This window comes from Papaver somniferum, chromosome 8 (genome assembly GCF_003573695.1).
Source record: "Papaver somniferum cultivar HN1 chromosome 8, ASM357369v1, whole genome shotgun sequence".
Classification (NCBI taxonomy): domain Eukaryota; kingdom Viridiplantae; phylum Streptophyta; class Magnoliopsida; order Ranunculales; family Papaveraceae; genus Papaver; species Papaver somniferum.
Genome location: NC_039365.1, coordinates 43,173,955 through 43,184,018, shown reverse-complemented (window position 1 = coordinate 43,184,018; position 10,064 = coordinate 43,173,955). Strand labels below are relative to the sequence as shown.

General features: G+C 37.8%; 1 protein-coding gene across 2 annotated transcripts; it reads right to left on the bottom strand.

Moving 5' to 3' along the window:
- Positions 1 to 420: 420 nt before the first annotated feature.
- LOC113306804 lies at positions 421 to 7,202 on the bottom strand. Of its 2 annotated transcripts, XM_026555722.1 has the most exons (9): positions 6,877 to 7,202; positions 6,656 to 6,789; positions 5,787 to 5,994; positions 5,131 to 5,698; positions 4,800 to 5,051; positions 4,494 to 4,682; positions 4,322 to 4,396; positions 1,809 to 4,223; positions 421 to 930 (listed from the first exon to the last, which is right to left on the bottom strand). In XM_026555722.1, exons 1-9 carry the CDS (start codon positions 7,074 to 7,076, stop codon positions 622 to 624), a joined length of 4,350 nt encoding a protein of 1,449 aa, XP_026411507.1. In that variant the 5' UTR covers positions 7,077 to 7,202; the 3' UTR covers positions 421 to 621. The 2 variants fall into 2 exon arrangements, with proteins under 2 accessions (XP_026411507.1, XP_026411508.1); XM_026555723.1 differs by lacking the exons at positions 6,656 to 6,789; positions 6,877 to 7,202 and having other exon boundaries at positions 5,812 to 5,943.
- Between the last annotated feature and the right edge of the window lie 2,862 nt (positions 7,203 to 10,064).

Genomic DNA, 10,064 nt, shown 5'->3' with positions numbered 1-10,064 from the left:
CCAGCTCTACTGATGATGATGAAAATTTGATGATATTGATTAGATTTGTATATGATCAGGTTTAGATGATCATAAATCGATGAAGAAGAGAAGAAGAAAAATTGTAGAATAGAGGAAGAAGAGGTTGTAGATTAGTTCTAATTTTAATTAGGTAAAAGGATAAACTAGTCATCTCTATCTTTTAGGACACCCCTTATAATTATAGGGAAGGTGGCCTAATCAAATCATGGTCCCCTCAAAAAAAAACCCATAGTCCCCAAAAAAATGGTTCCTTATAAACCCACCTTACCCTTATAAACCCACCTTTGATAGGAAAATACTTTTTTATGCCTCAAAACAGGTTTCTCACTAAAAGCAAATATTAAAAAGTTTCAGTTTAGTTGTGGCTTATATCATCCAACCTTATAGACACAAACCAGATGAAAGCCCAACAAGCATGAACCTTTAATTTTCTATTCCAGGACAGTGTGAGTGTGACACATACAACATCCTAACAAAAGTAGAAACCTAAAGTAACCTGGAACTTATCATCGTGTATAAACTACTATAAGATGAATTTAAGATCTACTAGACAACGACAAACAAACATATAACAAAGAGTTTCTGTTAAAGAATCTATAGTTAAGATGACCATAGATCATACATAGGTGGCAACTGACCTAAACTAGTCATCTTCAAAGCCATACCATATAAACTCCTGAGTTTCACGGCGTCAAGAGAACCATTGATGGGAGTTGCATGAGAAGGACCACAACATGATTTGTTTGCATTGGCAGATAGAGAAACTTGCAACATCCTCTTCAGTAATGCTTGAAGTTGACCCCTGAAGTTACTATACACCTCAGAACTTTCATCGATGGATAAATCTGCAGCTTGTTCTCCATATATGTGGCGACCTTCGAATAGGCGAGAAAGAGCGAACTCCAAGTTCTAGAGAAACAAAGAGGAACAGTTGTTAGTTCAGGAATCTGAGTAGAAACAAATGAGTGTATACCAAGTAATAGAGCTGAATATGATTCTTATGCTAATTTTCTAACAAATGTTTTATATAAAGTTCTCATTTTAACTTGTGTTGGTAGCATCCACTTTTGTAGTGCCCAACCTTGATAAGTGACAACACAAGAAAGTATTCAAGAATCAAAACTCACAAAATCTCATTTTTGGCGAAGATTCTCATAAGTAAAATGTTTAATAGAAATATGTTTTCTGGTGAAGGGCATATCTTTATCTAACTCGCAAATTCCTTTTCAATTGAAGAGCATGAAGAGTATAGTATCACGCTAACCTTGTGAAAGAAACTAAAACTAGCCCAAGAACCACAACGTCTCATCCAATCCTACAACATAATGCTGTTGCAAGACATGCAAGATGATTGTATAGATGCACATAGAGAAGGACTAGCTGATTATGAGAATGGAGAAGACAACCCCCGGGAGGACAGCTGAATTTTGAGTAACATACTACCCTACCAAGACTTAAAACTTAAGAGTACACGACTTGACAAACAAATACATTTTAATACATCGACTTTAACCCTATCATACTAGTGCTTCGCGTCAAGTTACGCTAACTTAAGGGAATTACTGTATGCAGCTTTGATACACAGATACAATGACAGGATCTACAACAGAAGATTATCAAGAAAAAATATCTTAGCATTCCATTTCACCACAAACAATTACCGAAGGGAACGAAGAATTTTTGGACTCAACGGGTGCAAAATTGAACTTATAAAACTAAAAAAGGATAACAAGAATTGTTTCTATGTTAATGTAATGAATTTAATGATAGAAGTTCAGAGCACGTACTGTGATTGAGTGGAAAGACTCCGAAAGTTTCCATGAAAGTGCTGATCTTTCGATAAGAATTGTCAGGTACATAACTGGATGCGTCTTTGGTCCATAAAAGCTAATAGACTTCTGCCAGCTCCACTCAGCCAAGGAAACATATTGCTTGACCCTTTGCATAATGCTGCTTTCACTGCTCGAAAGTTTACTTTCTTGGACGAACTTCAAACAGCAGTCCCTGTGGTAGCAAGCAAGCTGAAAACAAGCATATGCAGCCTCCTGTTTTCGCAATTCACCTAACAACTCGTACATACGCAGAGCCTCCCTAATAGCACCATTGGCTGAGCTCTCATGCTTTCTGAGATCTTCCACAACCCCCTTTTCGTTAACTTCTGAGAAGATATCCTCTTTTGCCAAAAGCATACCAAGTCTTAGATATGTATTAGCAAACTGGGTATATACTTCATTCTTCAAGCTGGTTGATAGTGTACCCAATCCTGTCTCTACTCCAACCTTTTCCAACTCAAACGTCGCTCCCTCGTAGTACCTTATTGCTTTTCTGTATTCCAGTTTAGCTGTATCCAGTGCTTGCTTATATGAATCTTGCAAGAGCATGTGTCCTTTGAAAATTTCCATCTTGGACACCATTTCCTCAGCCAACGCTCTTCTGCCATGACCCATATTGCAGTTGATTAAAATGATATTAGTATGGTCAGCAACTTCTTTAAATGCTACTATCGCATCTGCAAATGCAAGTTCAGCTTTGTCCAATTCCTTCCTACAAAGCCTATGTCGCCCCAGCTCATTACAAACCCAACCTTTTTTCTTGAGTATAGACTGTAGTTCTGACGAACCAATAGGAATTCCACCTAATGCTTTTCTCGCTTCATCATAACAACTTGCAGAAACTGAGAGATTGTCATCCGCATCTCCAACTATATGACTCCCAAGGAAGACAAAAATTCCACCAGTTCTCCCCTTAGAGTTAGGCGTTTCACTCGGAATAGCTTCAGATGCAATCTTGCATCCCATATCGTCTAGTATGGATTTAGAAGCAGAACTGGTCTCCTCAAGCTTAGTTTTGGTTGTATTTGAATCTTGAACCTCTGTGTCATTACTGGATGTGACCGCACAATCACTGTCGGAGTTGTCCAACTGTCGACGTCTACGGATGTTTTCAGGGTTCCTTACAACTTCCTTCATGTGTGCTTTTTTCTTTTTCTTTTTCCCATAATCTGATGAACAGGCATTTCCACTGCTACTACTTGCGCTGTTACCACTGCTTGCTCTGTCACTCTGGCAGCTACAGTTTATCAAGGAACAAGTGGAGCAGTTCTGCTTAAGCTGCCCCAACTTCTTCTTCAGCCGTTTCACTTCTTTCACAACGTCAGATGACATTCTCACCCCCCGGGGGGATGCCTTCGCCTCAGAAGGTGCTGAGAGATCTCTATTTCTTTGCAAGTGGTACTCGACGTAAACGTCTCCAACAAGTGTCCAGGCCTTGGCCCAGAATAAGTAAGTGGAAGGCGATCCTTCACTATCAACAGAGTCAGAGGAACTCAAGTTTGAATGTGCTTTGTCATCCATCAATGTTCTAGTCTTTCCACTTCTCTTATTGAGGGTTTTCTGTGCTAACGAGCTACTTACCATAGAGGAAATAAACTGTGCATCCTCAACATGTTGAGGCATTGATCCATAAACTGAACAAGCTATACCGACAACTTTCAAAGTTTGCTGCAATTGCCCATCCTCCTTATAAACTTGCCCAAGAGCTAAATAAGACTCCCCAAGCAGAAGAACAAGTTTCCACAATTTATGGTCCATTTTAGATTTTGGAAGCCATTCTCGCAAATCACAAACTTCAATACAGTCAGAATCACCACATGCACATACAGAAAAAAGTCCATGTGCAGATTTATCTTGTGTTTTCTTCCCATGATCCACAAGGTCAGCTTCAGATTTCTGTAGTTGGCGTTTCCATCTTAAAGACTTGATTGCTTGGGACACATGATGTACTGCTGCTAATTTAGAGGAGATTGGATCAGCAACTGTTTGGACCACATGGGAAGAATTTTCAGATCTCTGATACACTGCTAGAGTATCTTCATTACCGCAATCGGCTCCTCTAGGATCTATTATCTCCATGCCTCCTGAAACGAGTAATTTTCCAGGAGCAGATGAGCTTGCACCCCTAATCGTCTTTGAAGGCAACACATCAGATTCTGAATCTTGATGGGAATATCCATCTTCATCGCATGACAGCTTAAAATGCGAAACAGATCCAGGTAAAGCCAGCGTAAATTCGTGAGATTCCTCTTCTGCATCTGTAACTGTAACGTCAGATTCTAGAGGGACAAATTCAGATGTCAAGTCCAATTCTTCATAACATTTCAAAATCAGCCTTGCAAATTGTTCATGTGCAGATGCACGGACCACCTATTTGAGAATAAGTTAGTATTACTTCACAGACTTTCAAGCAAATACATACTCATACAACCAATAGAAGAGTTTTTTTTGGGGGGTGGTAACAATACCAGATGATCCTGCTCATCTAGGAAATCAAGACATTTTCTGAAAAGATTTGCACACTTAGCCCTGCTACTAGGTGCCTGCCAAGCAGCAAATTGATCAAGAATTAGTTACATCCTAGACCCAATCAGTTCTACTAAGATTTATAAATGAAACGACCAAGAACATAAGCCTAACCATTGAAAGAGACAGCCTATGTGCAAGCCGATACAGAAGAGTCCCCAGCAAAAATAAAGAATCCCTTCGTCCATGCATTAGAGATGGCAGAGAGCCAGAGCTTGCATCCTGGTCATCTGGTGAAGGATTCTTAGGGATGGCAGATAGATCAAAAAGTTGAATATCATCTTCTCCAGCACTTTTATAGAGCTGAGACGGTAATTGGAAAAAAGAAAAAAAAAATAGGTAAGGTCAGCCACAAATTGAAACAACCATCACGAAAAGCACGAGAACCAAATGGGACTAACTAAATTTTAAGAATAATACCCAGTAAGCACCAGGATCTTGCTTGCAGTTTTCCTGCAGGAAACGCAATACTGACAGGCCATTTTGTTGGACAACTTGAGGATGAAAGGCTGGTGTTCCATCCTCTGAAATACCCTTAAGCAAGAAAATATCATCAGTTTTAAGAAGTTCATAGCCTTGAACAACACCATTCTGATGGTAACATATGGCCAATTCAGGCACACTGGCCATTATATTATCAAGCCACGCTTCAAGCCACGTCAACGGAGTGACCTGTCAACAATAAAAACGTCAGTAAGGAAAGGCTACACAACACAAAACCAACAAAAATATGTGTAAGTATGTTGCTTACCTGTCGAGCAACATCCCATAGATGCAAGCTCACAGCAACGTATCTCTCATTACTAAACAGGAGCAAGTCACTGCCCAAGAGCATCCGGAAGTTGTGGAACTGCCAGAAAAGAACCCTAAGAAAACTATCATTACCGACTCTCCTATATTTCTCAGATTCTTGAATTGGATGTCTCGGTTTCTCCCCAACTTGTGAAGATTTCTTAACAGCATGATGCTTGTTAGTTGTCTCCCTCTGCTTACTTGCCCAATATTTGTCTCGGTTAACCTGCGGATAACCTGAACAGCAGTTTAACCCCTCGTTTTGACTGTCATCACCATGAAGATATTGGGACCTATCCCCTTGCGCTGGAAGATCTGATGATACAAATACATTCTTTCTAGTCTTGGATCCAGGAAGAATGGATGTGTTAGACTGCCCTTCTGATGGGGGACGCTGAGATAGCGGAACATCACAAGCCTCTGCCCTCACTGACTGCATCGCAAAATTCAAAAACAAGGACTGATCTACGGATTTTGATTGGCTGCTATGCCTTCTAACTAATCTTTCACCCTCTTCAATGTCAGGTCTGCATTATTGGATATTTACAGGAAATAAGGGAACTTGTTGAATAAACTCACTAACCAAAAAAGAGAATAACTAAATAAAGAACATACCCTACATTCAGAACAAGGGTTTTACCAATACGCTGAACTGCAACTGATAACCGAGCCTTCGTATAAGGTATCTTAAAAATTTGTTTTAGAATGTCAGTTGGTCCTATCACATCAATCTCGTCTCCATATTCCGAAAGACCATATACAGCGAGTGCCTCGGACTTTCTAGTAAGATTTTGACTAGCCACGCTACTTCCAGCATTGAAATCTGTTGGAATAATTCCACCATCAGACATCAAAAGTCCAGCTCCATAGATATCCAGAAACAAAAAAGACAAACAATTAACCCTTATAAGATTAAGCTATATAACATTAAAGCAACATATGCTGTTCCATAGACATACCTTTTTCCTTTTTACTACAACTTAGTCAGTTTCTTTATTTCATAAGGTCATTCAGAAACAGATCATAGAAACACTTCAATCATTAAAGCTTACTTAGCTTAAAAATCCAATTATCTGAGTTAAGCATAGCACACATAAACTTGCAAAATTACTATCTCATCTAAACTACTACACTATTATAATCCCTATGTCTGGATGGTAAGGAAGGTAGAGTCTACGACATATCACAAGAAAAAAATGAAAACAACCAAAAACAAGGTCATGTGTTGAACAAATAGTTGAACCTCATCGGGCTACGACAGTTCTATACATTTATACTTACTCCTAAGTGAATCAGTTTTACTAATGTGTTGAAAGTTAAATTTGCTTTTAATCAAGCACTGTTGTTTTCAGTCCCTAAATTTTCTATCAGCAAATGTAAAACATCAAAGTTGGGATAGCATTGGGATTACAACATGAACAACACAATAAATCATCACACATTTTAATAACATGAACCCAAAATTCTAATTTAAAAAGGGTTACCTCCGGTGGGAGAACTAGAGGCCTTGGATTGTACTGCAGCAAGAGCAAAATTCTTCTCATGAAGGTTTGGCAGCAATGGTGGAGTATTAAGATCAGTCTCCGTTGGTAGCATCCTATAACGAGGTGCTTTAACTCTGATGAAAACCACAAATAGCCACAAACATAAGAAAATGAGACAAATTAGGGCATTATAAGTAAAGATACGGAGAGAATGTGCTTACGTTTGAGAGGATGAAGAAGAAGTAGAAGATGAAGGAATGATGGCAGAGTTGAAGACATGATTGAAAGATTCATCAGTTGGAACAGGTAAAGTTCCACACAGAAAACCAACTGGCTTTGGTCGTACAATCTCTAATTTTCCTATACACTCCAATTCTCCCCAATTACTGCTACTACTACTATCAGATTTTGGAGAATCCATTTACTAAATTTTCAATTTGTTACCATCAGTTCAGTTTCATGATAATCACAAACTTTAGGGTTCCAATTCTTCTTTTGTCCGCGTCTTTTCAGTTCTGTGTTGTTTGCAGGAGAACATTCTAGAGTGGTCTAGATGGTTGCAGTAAGGTATTGATGGCAATATTTGCTGCCCCTTAACAGCTCCATGTGAAGCGTGGCACATCGGCTCTATCTGAATTCTCGACTCTTTGTCAAGTCCAGTACCATCGGTGGTTGGGTTGCTTACTTGACTTGGAGTCTTGGGCAGTAGAAAATAATGTCACTAAAGAGTCAAGGTTACAAAAAAAAAAAAGTAAGACTCGGAATTTTCTGACTTCTTTTTTTACTCGGAAGAGTCAAGGTTATAAAAGAAGTAGAGCTATTTAATATGGGACTTGAGGAGCTTCCAATATTAGATTTAAGAGTTGTTTCCTACTACAAGCAGGTGGGGTTGTGTCCCAATCAATGTTTACATTTTTTGCAAATTTGGCTATGTTATCTGCCATTTGATTTCCTAGTTTAGGAACAAAGACAAAACCCAAAAAGTTGTTCTAAAGATGAGCTAATTTGTGAGCTTCAAACATATACGCTTTTTCTCTCCAAGATATATCAGCTTTCTGGCCATTTATGTAGTTAAAAATACTTTCGCAGTCTCCCTCAATACTAAAACTCCCGATCTGCTTTTCTTTGGCCCAAGTAGCTGTTTGCCAGACTCCTATAGCATCTGCTTCTTGTGGGTCAATACCTGCTGCAGTTCCTGCCTTTCCTCCTTTACAGTCTCTTGTTTCATTTCTCAATATAAAGACATAAGTTGATGGTAAAGAATTAGAAATCCAGGTAGCATCAACATTAGACTTCAAGTTTCCAGTACTTGGAGCTTTCCATGTAAAACTGTTTTTCTTTCTCTGACTTAATTTTAGGAATACTTCCTTTTTTTGTGGACCAAAACTCAATGTGTCTTAAAATTTCTAAGTTTAAAGCAGTACTATCCTTAGTTTTGTATTCAAAGATTCTGTCACATCTTTCCTTCCAAATGAACCACATTTTTGTGAGGAGGATTTCTAATGAAATATCTTTCCTAGGTTTAGACATCCAAGTCTTGCAAAGATCTATAATTGTTTTAGACTGATCTATGTTCAATGAGACAGGGTTAGGAGCAGAATTTCAAATAGAAGCAGCATAAGGACAGTGGAATAATAGATGTTCTGTAGTTTCAATATCATTCTTACACATAATGCAAATAGGGGAGACATCTTTTATTTTTCCATAAAGTTTAGCATTAATAGGCAGAGCATCTTGTAAGCCTTTCCACAAAAAGAGTTTAATTCTTTCAGAGATATTGATTCTCCAGAGAGATCTCCAGAAAGATTCAGGTAAGGATAGACTGGTTATGTCCAAACTACTTTCATTCAGTTTGTCGTACATAGATTTAACGGAAAACTCTCTTGATTTAGTTAGTGTCCACCTTATTTGGTCTTTCCTAAGTTCATGGTTGGGGTTTCTAAACAGGTGAATTTATTTAATTTTGTTATCAATGCTACTAGGAAAGGTGGAGGAAATAAGTGTAAATTTCCAAGAAGCAGTTTCAGAATCAGTCAAATCAGATACTTTAACAAGATTGCAGTTACTGAAGTTTTTTAGATATAGCAAATTTTGGGTTAATCCAGGATCCAATTATCTTCCCAAATGTTTATGTCTTGGCCATTTCCTACTTCCCATATACTATATTTTTGTACTAATTCTAGTCCTTGTTTAATGCATCTCCAAGTCCAAGAGCTTCTAGAATTAACCTTATACTTAAAAGGTGATTTATTTCTGAAATCTTTTGGGCCTAAATTTTTGACCCATAAAGCATTAGGCCCCTTTAACAATCTCCAGGCTATTTTGGCTATCATAGCTAAGTTAAATTTTCTAGCATCTTTGAAGCCTAGACCTCCCTTAAGAATAGGTTTACAAAGGTTAGGCCAAGCTTTGGGGTAAAAACCCCTCTCTCCAGCCGCTTTCCCCCACCAAAAATCTCTCTGTATGGAATTTATTTTATTAGTTATGGTTTTAGGAAGCAAGAAACATCCCATTAAGTAAGATGGAATACTAGAAAGAACTGCTTTATTGAGTACAGATTTACAGGGTTGAGCAAGCACCAGACTTTTCCAACCTTTGGATTTAGATTCCATTCTCTCTAAAATGGGAGTGAAATTTTTTATTTTTGATTTTTCCATGAACAGAGGGGCTCCTAAATATGGGTCTTTAAGGTTGATATGTTTTATTTTTAGTAGTTTGGATATCATACTTTGATGTTTAGGTTCTACTTTCTTGCTAAAGAAAACTCCCCATTTTTCAAAATTTATAACTTGTCCAGACACTTTACTAAAGGTTGCTATTGTGTCTAGTAGGTTTCTGCATTCCACTAAGTATGCTTTCACAAAAAGAAAGCAATCATCAGCAAAAAAAGATGAGAAATAGACTCACTTTTAGGGGTGATTTTAACACCATGCAGGGTTTTTTTTTCTGTTCCTTTATCAGCAAAAGCCTAGAGAAAATTTCCATACAAATAATAAAAAAATAGGATGAGAGTGGGTCACCTTGTCTAAGACCTCTGGTAGGTTTTCACCCAAGTAACAAGGAGATCGAGTGAGTGGCCAGTGAGGTGAAATGTGCAGTTCAGAAAACTAGCCTCAAATGTATCCTTTGTTTCGTTTCATTTTTTTTTCTCTTTTTTTCTTTTTTGGAATTTTTTATCCGTTTAAAGATTATTTTTTTGGTAAGAAAACCTTGGATTAATAGTTAATCAAAAATACATTTTTTTGACTATCTCTTAGTGAGACAGCCTTACATGTAAAGAAAATTTAAAATAAAATTTAAAATACAAAAAAGAAACAAAAAATAGTTAAACCTTCGATATTCCTCAAAGACGAGGTATGATGCGATGTTGAATATGCATGTGTTGCCTCATTAAAACCTTTACAAAAAG